The following is a 26,246-nucleotide window of genomic DNA, read 5'->3' as shown; positions in this document are numbered from 1 at the left end:
CTAATGGGAGATATTACCCTCTGGAGTTTTTTGAAAGTTTTTAAGGTTGTCCTCTAACACTTCTTTCTGCAAAGCAGCACTTTAGCAGCATCACTATAACCCATATTCCAATGCCAGTTATACTAGACCTACAGGGACCCAGACATAAGTATCACTTTACTATAGTGAAAAAGGACAAGAAGAATACATTATTGTGCATTTGATCCCTTCATAAAGTTTATCTGTGAAAGACAGAAATCCATGACGTTTTCAAAGACAGCAAAGCTTTAAAACATTCAATTTATATTCAAGGCTGAGTTTCACTGCGTGAGCTTTTTATTTTCCTAAGCATTTATCAATAAAATCATCTATAAATACTTTCTCACTGATACACAATGCCTGGGCTATATATTCACTTATTTTGCTTATTTTAAAGAAGGCCGCATCCTTGGCGCTGTCCTCACTAGCTTGCAGGCACGCGTCACTGTGGGACGTCCACGCAGGGTGCTCATGAAAGCTGGCGCCACGTCCCCAGCTGAAAGGTGACGCAGGAGCAAGAGATCTTGTCACAAACCTCACTTCTCCCCATGCTAGACAAATACACCTATGCACACCGACACCTGGTGAAATCCCCCAGAGGGCTTTGACATGACCAATGTTCCCGTGCACTCACCCACTTGGCCGAGGCATCCTTAAAGGCGAGCTCCTTCGGGTGGCCTCCCCTTGGCTCGAGTGGCTATCACCCCGGGCACAGGACCCTGGTGGCCAGCTGGCCTGTGCGCCCGCCCCATGGCACGCTGCAAGCCGTGGGATGGTCACCGCTCGCCGGCTCCTCAGCTCGCTCCTGGGGACAGGCCCCGGTCTCGGATAACCTACTGCCTCCTGACCTGGTCAAACCAACATGTTCTGCCACTGGACTGCCTCCTGAGCAATAAATTACTCTGCTTTACATGGTTCAAATTTCAGCTTTTATTTAGTTTTTAAATTAAAAAAATAAATTTCATTATTAAATAGTGGAATGGGTCTAAACTAATGTTTTACATATCAATTCACTTGCTTTAGGATACCATCAGAGAAACAATTAAAATATACCGCCCAAACAAACTCTCTGTTAGAAAGCTCAACAGTGGCGTAATTCAGTTAAACTGAAAAAAAAAAGTCTTAATGATTACAATGAACATTAGACGTAAACCTTCTGGTTTTAGTGTCCTCCAAACCTAATTTCCATCGTAAAGGCAGTCATTATGTTCAGAATACTATACCACAGTGCTAATGTCATCAGCTTCGTCTGGTTTCTTTTGCCTGCTTGGCAGGGATTTCAAGTACTCAAGGTGCCTCCTTGCATCCTCTTGATTTTGCCGCACGTAATAAACCACGTATGAGATCACCATGGTGAACCAGCCAAACATGGTGACCAGCATGGCGTAGTCGGTAGTCTTTTTAGGAAGGTTACAGAGGTCAGCATCGTTGGCCGCATTGAGGAAGGGTCTCCCAGCATGTTCGTCTAACACAGACGTCTTACAGATGACGTTGTTGGCGGTCTCATGGTTGGATGCCATGCTCCTCAGCACCTGCTGCAGTGTGCAGTCACAGTGCCAAGGGTTGTTTGCGATTCTGGCTCTGGCCTTTAAGTTGTTGAAAGCATTTTTGTGCACGCTTTGAATCCGGTTGTCAGACAAATCCAGAGTCTGCAAGGTTTCTGCCACCCCTTTAAAGGCATGTTCGTCTATAAATTCAATCCCATTTTTTGATAAATTGAGGACTCTCAGTTGATGCAAGTCCTTAAAAATTTCATTTGGGATAGAGGTTATCTGATTGGAGTCCAAATAAAGTAAGACTGTTTCTGGAGGAAGATCTCTGGGTATTTCCTTGAGGTTTGCATTGCTACAACTGACGTTTAAACCTCCCGAGTGAGAACAAAGGCAGCCTTTCGGGCACATACTGGCAGAATGAAAGCACAGTATCATGAGGACAAAACTTTGTAAGAGCAGACACATGGAGAGGGAACGAGTTAACCACAGGTCTACCAAATGCATGCTGGGATGTCAGCATAATCACATCACCATTTCTCATTCAGCCAACAGTGGTGGGAAAAGGCTCCACAAAGCTGAAACGTAGCTTCATTTTCTTCAGTGGGATTAGTAAAAAGGGCCTAACACGTGCGTTTCCTCATGGTCAGTACTCTTCTTAAAAGCACACCTACGGAGAGGAAGAAAAGAAAAGTTCCTTATACTATAAGCTCTAATCCCAATTTTGTCTTCATTAAAAAAAAAAAAAAAGGGAGGAGGCAAAGTGAAAGGCACTGCTGAATGATCCGTTATCCCAGCCTACCAGTGCACCAAAGGATTCATTCGGGTAGCTCCTATTAGCATTAATCTGAGTTTAGTACATAAATCCCCAGCACATCTTTAAGAGGACAGACTACGCTTATTCCAAATTGCAGAGGTCTGGGCTTTAATACTTATTTGCAGTCACTGGTTTGTTTTTGTCATAGACCTTCCTAAAACAACAGCCATAAAACTGAATTACCTTTTTCCTTACTAGAGCAGAGGATTAATTAATAGGAGTTAGAGCTGGATCTCCAGCAACAATAACAAATAAATCAGGTATTTGTGGTGGTTTACATGAAATTATCTCAAAATAATTTATGCCATTTTAAATCTAAATTAAAGCAATTAAAGGAAAAATTTTTACTAAATCAATGAACAATTAAAAATTAAGTAACCTAAATACTGCTGAAAGACACCATAAAAGTCCACCGTCTCCTTGCTTGTCTCCCTCTTCCTTTTTGCTGGTGAATATTGTATTTATTTCTTGTACCTTACAATACTTGCTAGATATTAATGTGAAACCCACAGAAATTAGTTTTCTTGAAAGTTTTCTATTCATTTAACAAAGAGAACAATAAGTAAACAAAGACCAGAATCTCAAATCCAAACACCAAATTACCAAATTATAATTAAAAAATTATACGACTATGCATATGAGTAGAATAAAATCTCTCGTTCATGGCATATAATATGCTAATAGAACATAAGAAAATTATTGTTTCTGCTTTTCCTCTCACAAGTTGGCTTAAAAAATAGTAAATATCCAGGAGCTTTTCCATTTTCTCCTTTAATTCGAACATAAATACAGAAGTCTGAAATGCTGACCTATAAGAATTCAAAGACAATCTCATTTATTTTTTCCTCTGTTATGGTAAACTATGAATTTCTAACCATAACAGGCCCATTTGTTTTCATGTACATGCCCTCTGTCTCTGTTGCCACTTGGATATTCGCAGCCTTCAGGCTGAATTTACATATAAATGAATTTTTTCTCAAACCCACAGTGTAGTCCACTGAACAGCAAAACCCCTGCAGGGAGGACGTTCATGATCCTAAAAGAAAAAAGATGAAATTGCATCGCAACCAGTTTTGCCTGCAGAACTGCAGAATTCACAAACTAACTGCCGTTTCCGGCACATCACCACACCATGGATCAGACCTGTCAAGGAGTATTTTAGACCCATAATGAAAGTTCTACTTAACTCTTTTGCTGATGCTTAGCATGTCAGCTACCCCACTAAAAAAAAACCAACTTGACAGCAAGCACATAATGTATGAATACCCCACTGCTATGGCTGGGGAATGCAAGAGTCCAAAAATGCTTTCACTGCAACCTCCCGCATCACCACTACCCTTAAACTTATTATTGATCAAGAGAGAGACTGCCCGAGACCCTAAACAGAAAGTTTACACTTGGACTCCATAAAAGGAAAATCACTATCTTCTACTCTAAAAGAAAAAATAAAAACTTGTTAGCAGTTTCTCTTCGCTAGCAATTTCATAAGAGAAAATATAAAACCGTTATGAAGGGGAGTAAGCAGAGTATGAAGAGTTCCCTACGAGGAAAGAGAGGTGAGGCAGCATCTCTCTGATAAACACAGTCCTGCAAACAGGCTTTACGTGAAGGAAACCTGTTGCACTGGGTGTAGCCTTGCCATGCCTCTGGAAAGCTGTTTGGTCACTGTGATGCATAGTCTTCATATCAGATCAGAAAGAAATCCGTTACAGAAGAAGCAAGCTACAGAAGTTGTTTTTTCCCAGGCTGCCCAAAAGTGCTAAATACTTGTTAAAATGTGCAGCCCATTTTGAGGCCAAGCTGGAGCTGGCAGCTGCTCGCTCTGGCAGCTCCACGCTGGCAATCTGCTTCTCCCTCCCGCAGTGCTGGGTGCTGCAGCACGAAGGCCTGTCCCCTGCTAAAATGGCCACATATTGTTTTCCCCCTCATGTTTATGTATGTCACGACTGTGCTGAACCAAAAGGAAGAGTAGATGAGTGACCCAGATCATCGTCAAGCACAACAGGGTCACCAAGCATGCCCTCACTGCCTACTACTTATGCACAGTGTTTGTTCACTAGCAATACTGCATCATATTGCAGAAATGGACTGGGCTGAAAGGACCCTGAGGGCTCTTTGCGAAGACCTGCAGTAGTCTCAAGAGCTTAATTTTGTAGAACAACAAACAGCACACTCATCTCACCAGTGTGTGAGGACCAAACGTTATATTCATTTCGGTACAGGCTAAAAAAAAAAATTATGAACATCCTGGTCAGAAAAAAAAAAAATCAGCCCAAACCGTAAAGAGTGTTTTAGCATATAATTGTATCAAAAATGCCCCATGAACAAAGATAATGTGAAACGTCTTCATCTCACTGAAGACAAATGAAGTCCTTCTTCTTTAATGCACTAATGTGTTCAGAGTGGAGAAAGTAGGATCATGCATTACAGATTGAGCACGGAAGCGTTTAATGAAGCAATGCCTCTTCAAAAGAGAAAACAAAGTAAATAGGGAGAAAAACTCTCAATGTTTTAAGTTGTTAGAAAGAACAAATACAAGTTGAAAACTCTAATTAATAATTCAGTCAACAAATGTATTAGTTGAGCAAGAATAAAGCGCAGCAACTTCTCAGCAAATTAACTGGAAGCAATCAAACAGGACAGCGCTTCAGTCAGGGGAACTGGAGCTTTGTTTACTTCCATAATTAGAATATCTGATCCAAGGGATATCTGTGGTTTGGGTTCTACCACCAAACTCACACTGAGGACTTCTTTGACTCACAGTTATCCTACTAATTAAAAAAAAAAAAAAAAGAGAATTAGGACCTGATCTTTTGTAATGTCAAGAGGAAGATTTGTGGCTTCTTGGACACCCATCAAATTTTCTCCAATAGGAACACACTAAATACAGAAGAAGGTAGCAGAGGTTGGGATAAAGACAAAAGATAGGCAGATGACTAGAAGACTACAGAGAAAGGGATGGAACACTGATTTAAAATAAGTATACAAATGAATTAGAAAACTACAAATAAAGAGAGCAGTGAAAAATAAATTAAATAGTAACTGAAGACACAGGGAAAGGAGAGCAATGCTAAAAGCACAGACAACCAGCATGGTATGAAAAGGCATTTTATGTGCGTTTCTAAAATACAAGTACAAACACAGAAAATCTAAGGTATAAGCCAAACACGGCAGGGTCACAAAGGTCACAAAAAGAGTTACGAAGGCCAAGAGGCAGAGGAGAACGCAAGGTGCCCAGAAGATGAAGTGGGACTGCAGCACTGTCCCAAAAGCACGAGGGATGCTAGAGGCAATCACATTATAACTGGGATCCTGGGGAAAGGTGGTGAGGGTGAAGGAGCAAGGCAAGCTTGGGGAGTTAAGTCTGGGGACACAGTGGGAAAGGACAGCATGGCCGTCAGCCCCCTACAGATTTTTATGTGACTTCTAAGGTCAGAAAGTCTGGCTACAACCAGTGTTCAATCAGTGTTCTTGCTGCTGATTTCTTATGTCAAAAGACATTTCCATCTCATGGATGACCATCTGCACAGATTCCCTAAGCGAAATTATGTCTTCACTGGTGTTTGTGCAACTCCACCAGCCTCCTGTCATGTGCACAGAGTGCGGGACGGCACATACACCACACCCTGAAGGAAATTCAGTGATACCGGTTCCATTTCCCCTGTCAATAACATAACGTACTGGAATAACCTCTCTTCTGGTCTTCAAAGCTGGATCCCTTGATGAAACAGATTGCCTCTGTCACTCCAGGAGTGTCCGTGGGGTTACAGCTATCTAGAGATGTTCAGCATCTGGGCCCACAGTTTGCATTTGTGGTTACTGAAGTTGCCAAGATTAGAGAGCAAATTTTTTTGTTACTGAAGTGTACATGCTCAAAAGAGAAAGCAAGAAAGGGAAGAGGGAACAGGAAGAGGCCTGACAGATCAGCCACAGGGGGTGGTCTCGAGGCTGCGTAATGATGCTATTTAATCTGTCAGTTCTTTTACTTTTCTGTTTCCAGAAAGAACAGTGTGGAAAGATTACATACAACCCAACTTCCCAAGAATATGTTGGCCATAGTATTCCAGTGTACAGTTCACATCCATTGGGAAAAAAAAAAAAATCAGCCATACCATTTTCCCAGGAATTTACAACTTGAAAAGTAAGCCACTTGCATGCTAACTTTAGGCACAGCACCCTTAAAAGTCCAAATGGCACAACAGATCTCCACAGAGAGTCCACTTGTTTCAATTTTTTTTCAATTAATAATAAAGGCACCCCTGTGAGTAACTGCTGGCCCTCTAGGCTGGAGATGGACTACCTGCATGGAGGTGCCTCCTATCCTCCCCACCTATGACTGTGAACCTCCTTCTTCCACATATTAGTCTAAATGTGTTGCAGGATGGTAGTGACCTGAAGTCACTACTAACTAATAACTGTTCAAAAGTGATACTGTCAATATAACAGCAATTCACACAAAGTTCACTTCCTACGGACAAATGATAAAACTACACCAAAGCAGCATGACTGCCTTAGGAGCCTCTGACTGAGCAGGTACAGACCCTGCAAGTGATGATACCTGAAGTTGGAGCTGAGGAAAAGGAGCAGGATCCAAAGGAAAGCACAGCAGTTGCTTTTTATCTCTGTGCTCTCTGCTCACTGCAGAACTGTGAACTTCACGGCTATCAAGCGTATTCCTCCAGACAAATTAATTTGAAATTCCTTTAAAAAATGCAGCCTGTCTACTATCAGAGGCAGCCACTGTGGTATATACGGCAGTCAAGTGCAATCTCACCAACTGCACAGAGACTCAGAGCTGGACAGCACAACTCTTTCTGTGGCCTTGAGACACCGTCAGGGAACAATTTAGTTTAGCATATGAAACAAGAATCTGGTCTCGAGGCTCTGGACCCACGGTGCTGGCAACCTCCGTTTTTCCAGCATCTCTCCTTGGCATTCCTCAAATGCTGTGCAGCTGTCTGACCGCTTCGGAGCACAGCTACCTTGAAGGCAGGTACTAAAAACGCTATAAAGCATCAAGTGGGAGAGATGCCAAGAGCTGCTTGCAGGGTGCCAAGTGATTGAAATCCCCAGATGAAAGTCTCTGGCAGTGGAAGATTTTCAGGATCTCAGAACATGGCAAGATGAAGTCCTAAAGCAGGAAGAAAAGAAATTAATAGAAGCTAACAGCAAATGAGGTGGGGAAAAAAAGAGTTCAAAAGATCACTGATTCAATGAAGAATAGAAATGTCATGATTAATCAGTGTGAGCCTGAACTTCAATTACATAATGGATTCATTATCTAATGAAACATCAAATGTACTCAAACTACAATATTCTCCTTTAAGACAGGACTCAGAATGCCAGTGGATATGTTCTTCCCCCAAACCTTCCTCCACAGGCATCCTTTTAACAACTGTTCATGGCAAAACAATTCTCATTGCAGAAGTGAATTGTGTAGGTAAAAGTTTATAGATTTTACAGCTATGAATACTTTCTCTTAACAACTACAGAGTAATAAAATGGTTAAAGAGAGCCAAATGAACTTTTTAAGCTATAATTACTTTCTGATTGTGAGATCACTGAATGTATCACTTCTTATTACAGATTAACAGCTTACTTAATTATACTGTGTGGGCAAATGAATCAGCACTTTAAGATTGATGGGTTGGGTTTATGTCAGAAAATGTATTTGACTTTTCTCCCTTTTCATTTCGAGTCAGAAATTATTTTATAACTCTTGAGTGATAAATAATTGTGTGAAGCTTAGCAGATATAAGAAAAGCTCCATGACAGAAGAATATTAGCAATTATCTCCTTCTATCTTTCCTATGATGCTCTTGGAAGTCTTCTGTGGCAACATATTCCTTCAAATGAAACTGGAACGCCTGGTGGAAATTGAAGGAAGAGCTCTTAGACCTCTTTCTTTCAAGACCTGACAAAGACTGAATATGGTTTTATTCTTCCACTGTCTTCCACTGTCACCATCACTGGTCTTTTTCCTATGAGTTAGACCACAAAAGGCTCCCATCCCTTCCCTAAGAGGAATACTCTGCAGCAAAACATAAACAACATTTTGTATGTGTATCTATGCCATCTAAAAAGGAACCAAAGCGTTACATACACATAGGCAATGGAAACATGAAAGAAGTTAAAAGTGAGAACCATAAGATAAGCTAAATATCATCATCTGAACACACTATATTTGCAAGAAACTGGGATGACAATCTATAGAAGATTGAACAAAGGCTCAGAATACACCAGCCACTCCTCTGCAAGCATATCTGAAAAATGGTGGGTTTTTTTTTTTTTACCACTATATGAGCACAACAAGAGCCATATTACAGATGCTAAAGGGAAATGCTCCACCACTGACAAAATGTCTGTAGACTGCCTGTAAAGAGTTCCCCAAAGCCATCTCATTTGTTTCTAGATTATTATTGTGCATTAGAGTGAGAACCATTTTTAGAGTTTGGGACCATATTTTACTAAGTCTCACTCATACTCAATAAAACCCTTCTCAGCAGCAGCTGAGTCAATCCTCCAGATGATCTACACTAGAAAAAATATATATACTCTCAAAGGTTAAAATAACCTGAAACGGAAACACTTTGCCTTCCTCAGGCAAAGGGACCCAGACTAAAGTCTGTTCTAAACTCTGGTTATGAACTGAACGTATAGGAGCCTTTCATGATCAGGCAACGCAGTAGGTTTTGACCAAATTCGATAGTATCCATTTGAAGACGTGCTCAACATAAAAGGTCAATTTCACAATATTTGCTGGTCTAGTTTTCTCCCATATTATAAAATAATATGATCTTCAAAGAGGAAAAGACCAGCGATCCGTCCGAGCTGTATCCTGGCTCTACCCAGTAGCTAACGATGGATGCTCCTTCCACTTAATTCTGCAATACTATATCATACAGCAAATGCCTTCTTGATCTCAAGATAATTACACTGATCACCTCAATAATTATCAGCACAATCAGTGACAAGTCTTGCAATGTAATCTCAATAACTGCATCTGGTGACTGCAGATGGTGTCCTTGTCCAAATGAAAATCTCATTCTTATTTTGCAAAGTGCAAACCTAACCCCCTGCAAAAGGAAATGTATTATAATAACCGAATAGGCCTTTGAGGTACCACCCTGCAGAAGATGAGCAAGGTCCAGACTGCCAAGAGACCTTCCCTTCGCTTTTATGGGCGTTTATTTGGTTCTGCGTACTTTTATCTTCAGGCTCATTTCAGGCTCATCCAAATGCTCCCGCAACTTACTAGACAGTGGGAAGAGAGAAAAGGCATCACTATAATTAGGCTAGGGAAGCTGTGCTGACAATAAAGTCAGCAAGGTAGAAATAAGCTTGCAAACCTGAAGGGAGCGTTCAGCAAGGAACACGCTAGCGGCTTTGTAAAGTTGGCTATGGTTGCATGAAGCAACCAGCAAGACAGCTGCTGTCTGAAGATACCTTGGCACTAGGGAGTCCTGGAAGGAATAAGCTCTCTATTACAGACTCCAAAGTAAGATGGGGAAGGGAAAAGGAAAATGAAGCAGAGCATGGCTGAAAGCTGCTTCTTCCACCTGATCCTTTGCCACAGAGGAGCTCCCCATGAACTGCTAGAGGTCACAGCAAATTAGGCCATCTCTTGGGTTAGAGTCCTCTCATGGAAACACAGATGTGAGCAGAAAGTGCCACCAAGGTAGTTTAGTATCTACTTTCACATACTTTTGCTTTTAACTGGGAACTACGTTACCCTGTATTAAATCATGGGAGGCCAAGGCCGTTCCTTTCCATGCATAACTGCCAAGCGACACAAATACAGAGTGATAATCCACAGCACAACGAATTTGTAAAGAAAGAAGCCAAGACAGAAGAAGTTACCACTGAAATGAAAAATCTGATTAATAACCACAAGATGAGACCACAAAGAAAAGGAACATTTTCCCAGAGCAATTACTCTGGATTAAAAAGTCTGAAAGGGGGAAAGAAACCACAAGCTAAATTAACAGTCGGGGATGGCACTTTAGAAGAGTACCTTGGCAGTTATTAATTCAGCTCCCTGTGCTTCGATATTTGCTAGCTGTAGAATAACAGGGCTTTTAGGAGTCAAGACGTACGCAAAGGCAAAGTGTCTGATAAAAACAGCAAAAAATCAAATTGTCTAGGATTTTTAAACAAAGAAAACCTATTGAATTTGAAATTTCCCAGTTAAAAACTCTAAAATTCAAAGGAAGGCTCAGCATCCAAAGTTTCTGTTAAAGAAATTAAAATAGTGAAGTAAAAATGAGTTTAGAAAATAGTGAGAGGCTCAGCAAGCATGGAATAATTATGAGATCAATAAGCAATTAAGTCATCTTGAGAAGATATCCAAATGACCTTCTGGAACCAAGGGATCCACTGAGTTAACTACAAGCCATTCGCACTTGCCAAAGAAACACGCTGATCAGTGATGCTGGTTTGGCTGGGTTAATGGTTATTAAACCCGCACGTTAGCACCTGCCCAGCTGAGAGCAAAGAGTACATCTACAACAACACACACATACATACTTCCTGTTTCTGTGTAGATGTCAAGCAAAGGTATCATAAGCCTCTCTTCTACAGCGTCAGACCACACACCGATAAGACCATATCCCCACTTGTAATATTTTAATCCACGAGCAGCTTCAAATAACTGTCATTTCTTTTTCATCAGCTTGCCAGAGAAATATATCTTTTCTCTTTCAATGTATGCCACAGCACCTGGCTAATAATAGATTTTATTTCTGTATTTAAATATCAGTATACCTCTAAAAGCTGAACATGAGATAGTCTGGAAGACTTGCACATGGAGCTTTTGTACTTCTGTAAAAAAGTAAGACTAGCAGTTTCCCATCAGGACCTACCAGACACTTTTAGCTCTGGTGGCTGCTATCAGTATTAGTGCCCAAGGAAAACAACAGCACACACACAACCTCTGCAGCTCTGCTTCAGCTGAGGATCCCCCAGACAAGTGAAATCTAGTAGCGGAAAGCTTTAACGCCGTCTTGCGCTAGTAGCATTTCACTAATGAGGAGTTTACAGCCCGCTGGAACCATTAGATCTTCTAATCTGACCCCCTGCCTATCGCATGACACTTCCTTTTACCATTAACTTCATATTGTGCCCAGTAATTTAGGCCAGACTAAAGCATGTCTGAACCCAGGAGACTGCTGCGTGCCCAAGGTGAGCAACAGGAGGTGCCAGGATGCCTTCAAAGGGGTTTGAATGCACCCATAACACTCAGTTCTGTCAAAATCCAACATAATAGCTAAAATCTCTTTTCCAGGAAGAAACCACTCTAATAGAGATACCCACTCCACCAGGATCTAGATACTAAACAGGAATTACATGGATTTTCAAAAGAAACCCTGTGGTGAAAGGTATTGTTATGCTGCTCAGCAGAAACAGCTGCACGTTACCACCTGACTCCACTTGAGAATTAGAAACGCTGGCTGTTCTTCACCACACTGGTGAGTTACATGAGGCACACAGCTGCCATTAAAGGACTTTGCAAGTTACACGTGTTTCACCTAAAAGCAATGATCAACATGTTTTCATTTTGAAATGACTGCTCTGGATCATACTGAAAGTCTCCCAGGAACTCAGGTAAAATCCTTTTATTTTTTAAAACCATACAGTATTCTTGCACAGTCAGATAAAGTTTACAGCATAAAGTTTCTCTTCTGAGGACATATAATCATAGCAAGCTGATATTACAACTTGATGTAGGAAACTGAAATTCTCTAAGGGTTCTCTGACCACTGTGCTGCAAAATATTAGCTTGGTTGCAAGTTAGCAGCTTGGTGAGAGGTATGTCTTAAATGTTCAGGGGGCTGAAATAAAAGTTGTTTATCAACAACTGCTAAATAATAGGAACAACTCTAAAGGAAAATGGATCAGCATTTCTCAGTGGAAATAAACACTAGTCTTCATCAGATGTGAAGTCTTGCTGTACTAAAAACCAAGACGCTGCTGCTACATAGCCAGTGAGCAGAGATTTTCCAGTCAGTCAATCATTCGTCCCAAGGAGAAAAGAAAAGCTTCTGGATAGTAGAAAGAAACGTTGCAATGGCTGCCTCCAAGATGAGAACAAACCACTGAGGTCACTCTTATTTTAAAGGAAAAGACATCTTTATTAGCAGTACTGGAGCACAACAGGAAGAGCCTCAAACTCAGTTCAATAAAACCCTCATTTTAAAGACAAGAATATATCAGCTATTTGTGCGTCCCCATGGAGGTTATACAGCCAAGTTGACTTTGGCGGAGCTAGCTGATACAAAAAGCAGGAGTTGTGAAGGAAAAAAAAGTCTTCGTTAGCTGGGCAATGATCCAATGAGCAAGACACTGGAGGCTGCAAGTTCACAACTGAAGAAGCTCAGGTAGAAATAATTTATAGCAAATTAAGTTAGGTCATGATAATGAAATTTAAAGACAAGTGGAACATGATTTATTTTACTAAGGCTTGTTGAAAAGTGAAAACCAAGCAGAGCCAACAGGAAGGCTAATTTAACTCTGGTTACAGTTAGTGCTGGCACTGAGATAAACTTAAATTGATGTATTTAGAATGGGAAAGGGAATTGAAGGATTGTTTTTTCTTTTAAATCCTTACTCTGTTCATCTAAATTGCAGGGGGAAGCAGGACAAATTCTGTGCTGAATTGCATGCAAGTCCCTAATATTTGTTTCTCAATTTTAAAGCACCCTCTCACTCAGCCCTCTGCCTGCCCTGCTCCACATACTCATCCTCCTCCTCACCAAGCTCTCGGCGCCCTATGAGTTCCCATATCCACTGCCCCCATCGCATGAGGTAGTCAGCTTGCCCCAAGCTCAAAGTCAGGACACAATGTGGCGAACGCAGTGGAAATGCATGATTCTAGCTGTCCACACTGATCACAGCCCTTGGATCTCATCTTCAAAGGAGGACGGGAGGACCTGTTCCCTGCCATCCATGCTATCAGTGCTCTCTGATCGCTGCTTCACTGGCAGTGCTGAAATCGCTTCTCCTGCTGCCCCGTAGGCACAGCCTCCTTCTGCTGGCACTTCCGTCAGCATCACCCATTTCCTGTTTGAGATAGCTACATGCTGGCTACCGTGGCACATCATCCATATTGGGTCCAGGGGTCAATACTGGGGCCAATACTGTTTAACCTCTTCCTTAATGACCTGGACGATGGGACAGAGCACACCCTCAGCAAGTTTGCACGATACACAACTGGGAGGAGCAGCTGATACATCAGAGTGTCATGCTGCCATTCAGAGGGGCCTCAACAGCATAGAGAAATGGGCAGAGGGGAACCTCATGAAGTTCAGTAAAGGGAAGTGTGAAATCCTGCATCTGGGGAGGAATAACCCCATGCACCAGTACAGGCTAGGGGCTGACCAGCTGGAGAGCAGCTTTTCAGGGAAGGACCTGGGGGTCCTGGTGGGCAACAAGTTGACCATGAACCAGCAATACATCTTCATGGCAAATAAGGCCAATAGCATCCTGGGCTGCACTAGGCAGAGCTTTACCAGCAGGTCAAGGGAGGTGATCCTTCCTCTCCTTTTGGCACTGGCCAGACCACATCTGGAGTACCGTGTCCAGTGCTGGGCTTGCCTCGACAGAAAAGACATGGACTTACTGCAGTGAGTCCAGCGAAGGGACACAAAGATGTTTAAGGAACTGGAGCACCTCTCATATGAGTAGAGGTTGAGAGAGCTGGTACCGTTCAGCCTGGACAAGAGAAGGCTCAAGGAGGACATAGCATGTATCAATATCTGATGAGAGGGTGTAAGGAAGACAGAGTCAGCCTCTTCTCAGTGACGCCCAATGACGGGACAAGAGGCAATGGGCACAACTGAAACACCAGAAGTTACAACTGAACAAAAGAAAACAACTTCTTCACTATGAGGGTGGTTGAACACTGAAGAGATCGCCCAGAGAGGCTGTGGAGTCTCCATCATTGGAGATATTCAAAACCCAACTGGACACGGTCCTGGACAACCTGCTCTAGGTGACTCTGCTTGGGAAGGGCGTTGGACCAGGTGATCTCCAGAGGTCCCTTCCAAACCCAACTATTCTGTGATTCTACTCGGTGATTAATCCACAAGTTTGGTACTCCTTTGGATGGAGGTGAGCCAGCCCCCCCACCGTAAGAGCATGGAGAGAAATAGGCACTTAAAGGAGGCTGTGCCTGAGATGCTGAGTGAAATAGAGGGGTGCAACCTGAATATAAAATGCAGTGATGTCTCGGCCATCTGGAGATGCCCCCCTGGCCATGACAGGGCAGTGCATAAGCAGGGAGAGGCAGAGGCAGGCACACAGACCCCATCAGGCAAATCAACGCGGGTGACCAGTCTATTTTAAGATGAAATGAAGTGTGACCATCACCTTGAGCCTGGAGGCCTGCTTCAGCCAGGGCTCACCTGCAGAGTTCAGATAGGATGGACACCAATATGTGCACGGCAAGCGCCCTGCCCGCCAACAAGGAGTACGAGGCACAAGGACCGAAAGCTGTAGTGGAAAAAACACTCTTGGTGGTGCGTCTCTTTGCAGGTAACTAGAAAACAGCAGTCCAATTCTGACAAAAGAAGTGCCTTGGTGGCTCGGTGCCCCACACCAGTAAGAGGGAGGCTGCCCTCCTTGTTTTTATTGTGGAGGGTTTTGTGAGTTAACGCAACAGGTCATCAGGCGCCAGACCTAGCTTTGGCTTCAACTGTGAACAGATGCGGCACCACTATGTCCTCAACTGTCCCTCCTGCTATCCACCTGCCTCTCCCTCTTCATGCTGTGAAAAATGGCAGGTGAAAGGGAAAAGAAATAGCCACTTTATAATGGATGAATGCACCAGTTTGCAAGAGGGAGAGAGAGAGAGAGTAATGAAAAAGCATTAATATTAAAGTAATAAAGCTTGTGGCCATTTTTCAGTCTGAAATGCATAATACCATAAAACAATGCTTTAAGGCACTCACTTCTGTTCCAAACCACCTGCATGTTAAAGCACCCTGCTAATAGCACAGAAGTTGTTTATTACTAGTCTCATTTTAGTCTGACTCCAGGAGAGTAATAAAATAGAATTTTTTCACTCAGCACAAGAGCCCAGGTGGCCTCAGATTTTCTTTGGTATGTCAAGCCTTACTGTGTCAACTGCAATTCTTGTCCAGTCACTAATCTGTTCATTGCTAAAAAAATGTACAAAAATCACATTGCAGCAAATGGAAACCATCCCCGGTGCTTGGCATATGGATGCCATTCATCCTCTTTGGTTTCTGAAACAGCAACTCGTGGTAAGGTGTGTTTAATATAATTTATGATAGCTGCTTTGTCTGCCAGTATGTGTCCCTTGTATCCATATACTTCCCCAAAATGCTTTGGGTGGTGGAAGGTGAAATGAGATTATTATTTCCTCTCCTGAGACAATTTTTTCCCAAAAAAAGTAATGAAAAAGCAATGAAACATAATGGCAGAGCAAATAAATAAAGGGAATAGCACTATTGTGAAATTAAGAGTTATGCTTTACCTGTTTTTTTTTCTCGTTTGCATGTTTTTTAATAAAAACATAGCAATTCAAAGGCACTCACCTGCTTTTTTTCCCCTCTGTCAGAAACAAGCACTGATATTTAGGGGCTCCTTAAAGAGATGGCCCAGCAACTAAGGAAGTCTTCATCTCACTGACAGGACTACTAATTCAAGGACAAAAAGACAGGGAATAGAAGAGTAGTGATACAGAAGAGCAGTGATACTTCCAGAAATGCTCATGGCATGAAAAAAAAAAAAAGAAGAGCACGTGGAATTGCGGGGCAGGAAAAGCAAAGAAGAAAGAAAAGAAGAAATTGCCGTCACACTTGCTCTGCTCTCACCAGCAAGTGAGGAAGCTAGGCATGAGAGTTTTGCAGGGACACTTGAGAGACGGCACTGGGTTGGGTCTTGAGCTACCTGGTGAATTCCTTAGAATCTGCAGTGCGGTGAAATTGCCAACCATTAACACATACGCTAAGGTGCACAGGCTTATCAGGAGCTACATAACAAGCCATGAATCAGCACACCATCAGCAGCATCAGCTTCCCATTGACTAATAGCCAGAGAGAGATGCACTGATACGGTAAATGACCCATGCAGTGACAAAGTCTTACCCTATATTTACACATTTTCACCAAGAGAGGGACACTGACGACTGCCCTCCTCCTTTTCCTCTTTTAGAAAATCAGGGAATTTCACGGGTATCTTTACCTCTTTCATGCATGCAAACCCCACATCCTAATACAAGTGAACAGTCCAGGACACCCACAGAAGTCCAGATGGGCTACATACTATGAAGAACAGTAAAACAAACGATAAAACAAAACCATGTTCCTTGAGAGCAGCATTCTCAGATCTATTTTTTTCCACGCTCCCCATCATAGGAAATATGACACTGTTCATTCTCCTTCCCTTAGTTGCCATAGATGCAGTGCCACACTGCTGCAGCAACACCGTTCCCACTTCTGTAAATTGGTTCACATCTCAACTTCTCCTTGCACTCCTGACTCCTTCCTTTCTTGGTTTCAATCAATCAAATGTACCCTCCAGTTCCACCCTGCCCTTCCTTACTGGGCAGTGGGGATAACAGACCAGCTTGTATACAACAAAATAGGCTAAACCTTCCCAACATAGTGGTGCCATACACACTTTCAATGCCACTGATGTTCTGGTCCAGGAAGTTTCACTGCATCCCATAAGTGTGTTTGCTTAAAATGACAGACAATAATTCTCTCACAGGTGCACAGAAAAGAGCATCCTCGCAAGCCTTCCAACCTTTGCAAGCCTGAGGGACAGTCCAGTATTAAGCCTCAGTGAACACAGTGTTCTTAAGAGACTTTCAAGCTGATCCATAACAGATCAGAATTGAAAAGATCAGAATTTGAAAGCAGCCAGTTCCCATGGGGCAACAGCCATGTATTACTGCGCCATCAGGCCTCTCAAAGCGCTCTGCACTCAAGAGAGTCTCCCTGGAGCACAGAAAGGTGACTTTCATAGCCACTGAGTACGCTGTCCTCCCTGCAGGACTCCTGGGACTATTAGTGATCCTCTCATATTGCCACCAGTGTGGACTCCACAGCTGAGTCTGTGTCCCTGACCTTGAGGCAGCAGCTTTCATGGGATAAACGTGCCCGAAAGCACAGGATTCGCACAGTGCTCAGTCCCATGCCCACACTGTCCCATTCAGTCCTCGGCTTCTCACTACCAGCTGCTGCTGCTTTTCTCTGCAGCTTAAAAAACTGCTTTCAAAACACCCAAACACCCTCTCCCAAATGTACTGTCTGTAGAGACAGGAAAAAAACTACTCTTGCAAAAAGCAACCACTGCTAGTCTTGAGAAGAACAGACATAAGGATATGACTTCAGCACAAAACAGTACAATCCCAGCTCTAGCAGGAATATTCCTCAAAATGAATTGTTTGGGTTAAAACAACTGCTTCCCACCATCCTGAGAAAGAGCACACAAGGCACTTTGTAAAAGGAAGGCTACAATGAGTGACATGTCCCACACTGAATGTGAAGGAATAAATCTGAACAGTCTCCCGACTTTCACAGTCACCGCATAGGATGAGGAGAGACCACGTGCTAGTATCCACAGCATGGTTGCACCACAGCAAGCCAGGAGACCTCTGTGCTGGCAAGCACGTGCTTACTCAGTGCACAAGTCCCAAGAAGTCCTAAAAAGCTATTATGATGGCTCACTTAGCCCATTTTCCTTCTCACTGGGAAACATGACTTTTCCTTACTCTTCCCACGAAAGAAACTGTCATCTTATAAATGACGGTTCTCAAATTCTTCAACATTGCAACACTGACATGTACTTTGTCTGAAAAATACATATTAAATGAAATATGTGGAAGTGGCAAGTCAAAAATCAGGCCCAAAGGTGTCGTACAACTTCATTTACAAAGTTAACTCACCGTATCATCATTTCATATTACTAAATTACCATTATGGTTGAACAAACAACTTTGTCAAGAATGAGCAGTTAATTCATCATCAATGATTTTAACAGCTGCCTTAATACGGCAATCAGTTATTCATAATGAAAGAAATACTAGCCTTCTCTTAGAATCAACATTAGTAGAAAGATCAGAGAAAAATATTCAATTTATAACCTCCTAATAATTATTTTATTTAAAGTTAGCAAAATATTCCCCAGGCAAAATTCTGTATTCCAAATTTACTCGATAAAATGCATGCCTGGCTCAAAACTTGAGACAGATGAAGAAAAAAAAAAAAAGAGAGAAAAAAACAGTTCATATCCTTCTCTTCACAATGGTGTTCTTTCAGTTTAATCATTTTTTATTTCTGCTGTGTTTTTCCATAACGTTTGTATCAAAGGTATTGTTGACATTTAAATGGATATTTAAATATTTTCGGGGTGCATATGTTTATTATAAAATGGAATTTTATGAAAGTTATTTTTTTAATAAAATCTAACTTTTTAAAAACTTAAAGAAATGTTAAAAATCTCGCAGAGAGAAAACCAATTTGGATAAACCGTTACACAATACGACAATGTTTGCTTAAAATACAAAGTTTAGATAACACCTATATTTTTCTGTCTGACTAAAAGCATGACATTTTTCCATCAGAACTTCTTCCATCTGAACCTTTCAATCAGCCCTCCTCAAAACGAAGAGAAGTTGGTCCTTCCCCGAGCTGATGCTCACAGCAACCTGTGAACAGGGCTACGAGGTGGACCCATTTGATGCGGCTTCGTTGCAGACCTAGCTTCAGCAGTAGAACTTAATTGTCCAAGGGAAAGACAACACGGATTTGGGCTCACGATCTTTGTAACGACACCTGAAGCTTAGTTGAATGTTGTGAGATTATACAACGTGACAGTTTGTGAGACGAAACGTCTAGTACAGGACACATTACGAACGGAACGCAGCGAGCAAAACGCGCAGAGCAACTCTGGCTTACAAGACGCGCAGACAAGGAAGATAGGCTGAAGAAAGCAAATGACCATTTTGCATAACGTTGCCAGCAGAAAGCAGTCTTCAAGATGGCATAACTCCTCCTGGGAATAATTACCGCAACACAGGCAATCTTCCACTGGTTTCAGGACAGCACCGCGGTTCCCGCTCACACTCCTTCCCACCACGTGCAGGAAGAGAAGCTGTTGCTGTCAGACCTTTACATGGCGCTACGCTGACTCCCCACTGCTCCTTAAGCTCCAGAGAGCCACTGGCTGTTGAAGGAACCCTAGGACACGGAAGGGCTTTCCTGAAGTTATTATTAGCCTAAAGCACGCTGGGAGAGTAGAAGCATGCTGCAGAAGATGGGCAGCTATTTGGCTCGCCTGCCGTTCAATGGGAATATTCACATTTCTCTTTGAAAGACAGGGCTGACTTTCGCTTCCTGTTGGCGGTACAGAGGGAAGATCAGCGTTTTGGCCCTGTTAGCGGTGAGATTGCCAAGTTGCTGCGGGGCTTGGAGCTACGCAGAAGCCAGGAGCCCGAAACCTGCCTCCCGTGACAGCCGCATTGCACTCGGAGAGGCACCGGCTCCTGGCACCCGGCTCCTGCTGAGCTCAGGAGCTGTCAGGTGCCTGCTGAGCCACAAACAGCATCCTCACTTTTCTCCCCTTTCTCCATTTGACAACTGCATGGAAATGGTTGTAGACTGGGACTCTTACACCTGCACTAGCATAAAACAGCTCGGCTCAGGTGCAGGTGACATCTCTCAATGGTAACATGAACGTGACAGCACACTAATTCACCTTGCTGCTCTGACGTGTTAAAGCTGTCTCTGAAACCTCTTCGCTGCCTGTAGTCACTTCTGTTACACACTCCTGTGCAGACACTACACACCCAGGCCAACACAGCAGAGATGGAAAGCGCACAGAATAACCACATTTGGGGTAGATTCATACTCCTTTGCATACTAGAATTTTTTTTTTTAATGCAATCATGGAAGGACATTAGTAGTTTAGCTTTAAATACCAATCTACCAAGAGACGTTAAATCTATTTAACACATACATTCTGCAAAGAACGGGTTTGCATTTAAAGCACTATGAATGTATCTCTGATATACAGAGGTACAGTAGTCTGAGGGACCAGACCACTACCAGGGAAAAGACAGTCAATTTAAAAGATGTTTCTTTCTTAAATATTCTGTTCTCGGGACTAGACAAATCCAGAGGTCCTTTCCAAACTCAGCTATTCTGTGATTATGTCCAAGTATGTTAGACAAAACATCTGCAAGAACTACAATTCAGGGAAGAATATCTAAATGTAATGAATAACTTCAGTTATTTGAGACAGGGTTAGATCCACACCTTGCAGTACGTCTTTTAAGTCCTACTGAACCATGCTTTTATTTTCTGTTTATGTCATACATGGTTGTAAAATCTATGTTGTCCGTATGGAAAAGATGCATTTCACAGGCACTTCACTTACAACAAGGAGTTACACACGCAAGCCTTCAAAAGCAGAATTTGGGTGTAAAAGTTTTGTACCACCAGCTAGGGTTTATGAAACTTCCTAACATTGAGCATAGTTTCCATTATGACTAGTGTGGGTAAAAATGGCCACAGATGTTTGATACTGAAAATATTAATTGGAAGGCACATATGTGTAAAACATTAATTAAAATTATGCTGGCTAACAGAGCAACAGTCCTTCCTGAGAAATGACTGCATTAGCAAATAAATACTGAAGCTGCACAATTACTGTACTACTCTATGACATTATACTGTAAACTGATTTTAATTCATTATCAACATCTAAGAGCACAGAACCACACCTGTAAATATTTATTGATGTCACTAAATTTTAATACAAAAATTGAAAAAGAATTACTCAATTGACAATATCATAATATACGCTAATAAATGTACATACAAAGAAATTATCTGGAAACTCCTGAAAGAGGAAGATTATTTTAAAAATGACAGCAAGTTACACATGGCCAAACTTTTGGTAAATAAATCCATAAATAGCTAATGAACCGATTAAGTGATTAACTGATTTCAATGCATCAAACATGAATTTGGGTGCCTACTGTCGTGTAACTTGTTTTGAGACACTGTCCAAAAGGGGAAAAAAAAAAAAAGAAAGAAAGTTGAAGCTTTTTGGCACAAAAAATGACACTCAAGGCAGCCAGAAAAAGGAAGATTTTCATTTTGTTTTCCACACCCAAATTATAGAATGAAATCCCACAAAGTAAAGCTAGAAGGCTTAAAACACAAAAAAGGCACTGAACTTTGCTCCTACTTAACTAGCTTGTAAACCATCTCTATGATTTCAGGAGGGGCTGAACTGAGCTATGGTGGAGCAAACTTTCTAAAATTCCACCATTTGCTACCAATTTTAAAAACTCAATCAAATGAGTTGTAGTAAGAAATACTTTTCCCTCCTTCATTTACATCCCTGTCTTAGAAAATTTGAAGCCAATTCAAGTCCCTCTATAGAAACAGATGCAATATCTGCCAAGGGAAAATTACTCTGCAAGAACAAGGCACCAAAGTTTTCTCTGGAGTCTCCTGTCGGGGTTTGTAGCCTTAAAAGGAAACAGAGATTTTATTCTGTTAGTCCCCAGCTTGCCAAACCTCAGCCCTTTGATCTGCTCGGTATCTTGTGGCCACATTTACTCAGGGATTCTTTGTGGCTTTCTCCTACCATCTTCCAGCACAGCCAGCAGAATTATTTTCATCTCCTGGTATCAGTCAAACTTGGTATCAGGCTATTTGCCTAACAAGTATAAAAAAAAAGTTCATGTGTTGCAAGGTGCTGAAGCAAGACTTATTACCTCTGCTCTATACTTCTACAGGTCCAGACAATTTGCAGATGAGAAGGGGAGCACTACAGCTGGCCAGCTTTTACCCATGACCAGCGTGGGACTCAAGCCTGGAGAGAACCTCGCATGTAGACAACAGAGCTACACCACGGGGCCGTGCAGTTCATGCTTTGAAAAAAAAAAGCACCATCTCCATTTCAAAGCTCACAATAACAAAAATATCTTTAAAATTTATCAAGGACTGAGGGCAGACAAATTACTTGCAAATGCCTTAAACAATTTTGTTTTACATTTCAAGGTATTAAGTTTAATTTCTATTTCTGTTTTATGCTCAATACAGAGTTCCTTTAGGCACCACCAAGTCTAAAAAAGGCAGCCCACTACACACCTGTGGCAGCCTTGCCCACAGCCCTTACCTCAAAGAGCTGGCGATCACTACTTTCTTTGCTGCTGACATTGCTTCAATGGGGAGAAAGGGTTGATTGGCAAGGAAATAATTAAGCACATTGTGTTTTAGGTAATAATCAACTGGCAAGATGCAGCTGTGACTTAGCTATTACATACCCCAGCAGAGGTAAACCAGACTGGTGGAAGAGCGTTTGCTTTTTTGTTGTTTTTTGTTTAAGTTGCTGTTTATTTATATATTTGCCCATCAGGTTTCACAGCCTCTTTACATGCCTTCCCCCTCCTCCATGAAAAGAGGTTAGCTTTACTCTCTTCTCTCTCTTCTGGTTAGCCTTACTAACTTAACTGAGTGGATCAAACCCACCTAGAAAGCAATTTTCTAGACAAATTTTCTGTTTCTATGTGTCAACTTATTTCTCAGTTTATTTCACTCTGTTGCATCTGCATTTCATTCAATACATGTAAAAATGGTATATATGAGAAATAATGCAGGAAAGAACCTTGGAGGAAATATCGTTAGGGGGCTACAAAACCAGATGTAATATGTGTTTGTCAAGCAAATGAAATACAACTAAAGTACCTATGCAAAGGAGGAAATGAAGAGTTATTGGCCAGAGTTTTTTCAAGCTTTTTTCAAGCTTCTTTAAATCACAGGTCCACGTATAAGAAATTCAAGGGACCAGCTATCACTTGTAAACACTTTACTTAATATGGTGTATTCATGCATGACTACATAAAGTAAGTAAGAGTCAACATTATGGTTAAGAAAAGAAATGAAGTGTTAAAACACTTTCCCTTACAACACCAAATGGAAGTCATACTCAGTTTAAGTAAATATTTTGCTATTTCATAAAAGCCAAATCCATGTATTTTCTCAGCCTTGCTTTAGCAGTTACAGGGAAGTTATCCTGCTGTTTTAGTCTGCTTTATATAAAATTACACAAAAAGTTTGTGTTCACATAACACCGAATGAATTAAATGCTTTTTGCTTTTTACAAGTTGTTTGTGACTAACATTTTAGCTCTCTCAAAAAGGTGAAGAACAAATACAATCAGCCAATGTCTTTGTGCCTGGCCTATGCGCATGGCTCATCCTTTGTAGAGACAAATTTCACTAATCTCAGTCAGCAAGCTGTAACAGCATGTGGTAAAACTACGATACGCACAAAAACTTACAGTCTAATTATTGTGCAGCAAAATACAACAGACTACGCTCTCTGAAAAACAGCAATTTTGATTTCCCAAACAACATTTGGATGGCTTCTCTTTCTGACCTTGATGTTTCACATCCAGTCCCTGTGCCACCATTCTCCCCCTTTTCCCTAAATTCTAAACATTTTCCTACATTTACATCTGTGCTTCAGTAGTGATAGTTTCTTCCTTTACACTCCTACATATATTATGTACAAGCTCTTAAACAGAATTAGTCCACACTCCTCTTTCAAATCATTCACCATTGGCTAAAAATTTTTCAGCAGAATGTCATACCCAAGAGTCCAACTGACTCCACAGTTGCAAAAGCTCAAGAGAAGACAGACTACTAAATGAAACAGAGAAAGGAAGTGCTTGTTACTGATCTTCCAACACACAGTTGGAAAGAACACTGTTTTTCCTTTGGTCAGAAAAAAACTAGTAAATTACTGTTATGAACTAGATTCAGAACTAGGTTTTCCGTAACTCCTGAAAATACTTTTTGGCAGTCAAGGTGAAGAAAGGTTTTGGGGAGGATCGAGGCCATGCAGATCCTCCTAATGGCCACAAGAAGCGTTTGCTAGAGGAGGACAGATGCTAAGTGGCTACGTAGGGAAGGGGTATGAACCAGCATCTGGAAGACGGGCTGCGTGTGCTCAGCCTATACTTCTTATGCAGTCTTAAGCGACTGTAATGGCACAACCTGAGGGCAGGTGACAACACAAACATTGCCTGGTATCACAACAGTCCAGGTTAGTTCAAAGGGACAACATCAACTAGAGAGGTCTCCTGATCTAAATAAGGAAAAAGATTCCTTATTTACCCTGAGCATAAAAGTACTCTTCAATTTCCATGACAAGTCTTTACTACAAGGTTCCCTCTACCATTCAAAGTGAGTAGATACGAACCCGAAAACAATTAAGTTAAATTACCTAGAAAAATGAAACCATGTGGTTTTCACAGACCAAGCAAAGTAGAATCATCAATATAAGCAATTTCCTCCACAAAAAATGAAAATAAACAAAAAAAAAACCCACAAAAGACAAAATTGTACCCTGATAACTTTTTTAGTTGCAGTCCACTAAAATATCATTTAATAGTGAACAGGAAGAACTAGTTTTAAAGTGACAATCTAACTTCAAAGTGCTACTTTTAAAAAATGAAATAAAAACACCAGAGGAGATACCAGGAAGAAAAAAGTGACACTGGAAAACTGACAGATTCTGAAAGATGAAATAATTCAAGTCTGAATGCCCTTCCTTCAACCATGTGTTAGGACCACACGGCAAGAGGAGAAAACCTAGACATGCAGTATCTGAAACTCGTGTCAAAGAACAGAAGACACTGGTGGATAATAAAGAAATTATTCACTTTTTAAGTACTGATTTACTGATAACTTCAAGTGTGGAGGCACATTACCCCTTCTTGCAGAATTCTACAGGGACTGAAAAACTGGCCAAGTTTACATGTAGGGGCAGTAAAACATGCCGAGTACAGGATCCATAGGGAAAATAAGCTTAATCCCAGGTGATGATGTAGTGAGAGGAACCTCTCTGGGGACATCTTTAATGTTCTCCTCCACACTGGTAGTGCAATTCCAGGAAGAAGCAGTCACAATTTCTCCCTCCACACCTTGTATTTTCATCTCTCACTTCTTTTCTGCATTTTCTGCTCTCCTGAGACTGGCATTCACACCTACTGGAAGCTGCTAAGTCACATGGGGATGTATGTCACAAAAACTGCTCTTCTACAGAAAACTCCTGTAAATACAGCAGACATCCGGCTGCAGTTTCTTTCTTTACATGAATCTCCGCAGGCGGTAAAGTGGCTGCCTTTGGTGGTTTTGCTACCGCCTATTTCAGCACCACTCCAGTTCTGCACACCCTGACTCTTTCTCATGCATACTAGAAAGCAGCACAGAGCATCTTCTTACCTCTTTTGCACATACTATGAAGCCCAACAGATGCATAACAGAACAAACGGTAAGAAAGAATTAGTTTAATTGTGGCAAATAGCTCCTCCTACCCCCCCTCCCTTTTTTTTAGTAAAAAAGTTTCTGCGTGGAATTCAGATTCACCATCAATGCTGCAAACATTTCTTGTTAGCTCTTTATAAAAGCTGGGCTCAGAACGGAGTAGGATCACGTGCAACTATTCGGTGAAGCAAAGGAATGAGTCATCAGTCTGCAAGCTGAACAACAGACCACATTGTAAATTCAGACCAAGGTAAGCAGAGTAATGAATGAAATGCCAGTTTCTAAATTACACCTCTGGAGAAAGCAGTCTAGGAAGGCAACTTGTAAACACACCTACCTAGCCCAGCATTAAAAAGCATTCAGGGAATCTAGTGGGCCATTTAGAGGAAAACTCCATGGAATTTAAGGGGGAACAAATCTCACTGAAAAATGTTCAAAACAGCTGAAGGAATTCAATTACAGGAATATAGATCTCTGTAACTTACTTGGTCTAGTCCTGTGTCCTGTTTTCTTACAGGTTGGCATGCATATTACAGATTAGGAAACTGTCATTTTCTAATAAACAAAGTACTTTAATTTATGGAGAATTCTAATAGTTTTGGCCCTA

The 26,246-nt window shown here is 41.5% G+C and overlaps 1 protein-coding gene across 5 annotated transcripts in view; it reads right to left on the bottom strand.

Annotated features, from left to right (window-relative positions):
• LRRC3B (leucine rich repeat containing 3B) overlaps positions 1–26,246 on the bottom strand; it is a 60,768-nt gene that overhangs the window by 13,814 nt on the left and 20,708 nt on the right. For 4 of the 5 annotated variants that reach the window (XM_068935462.1, XM_068935464.1, XM_009687932.2 and 1 more), the window contains exon 2: positions 925–2,178. In XM_068935462.1, the coding sequence (XP_068791563.1) occupies positions 1,236–2,015 (780 nt within the window). In that variant the 5' untranslated portion in view covers positions 2,016–2,178 and the 3' untranslated portion in view covers positions 925–1,235. Of the gene's footprint in view, positions 1–652; positions 2,179–26,246 lie in introns of those variants that run through there. The other variant, XR_011139686.1, reaches the window with a different exon arrangement.

This window comes from Struthio camelus, chromosome 2, assembly GCF_040807025.1.
Source record: "Struthio camelus isolate bStrCam1 chromosome 2, bStrCam1.hap1, whole genome shotgun sequence".
NCBI lineage: Eukaryota > Metazoa > Chordata > Aves > Struthioniformes > Struthionidae > Struthio > Struthio camelus.
The sequence above is the reverse complement of the archived record's forward strand: the minus strand, read 5'-3'. Positions and strand labels throughout refer to the sequence as shown.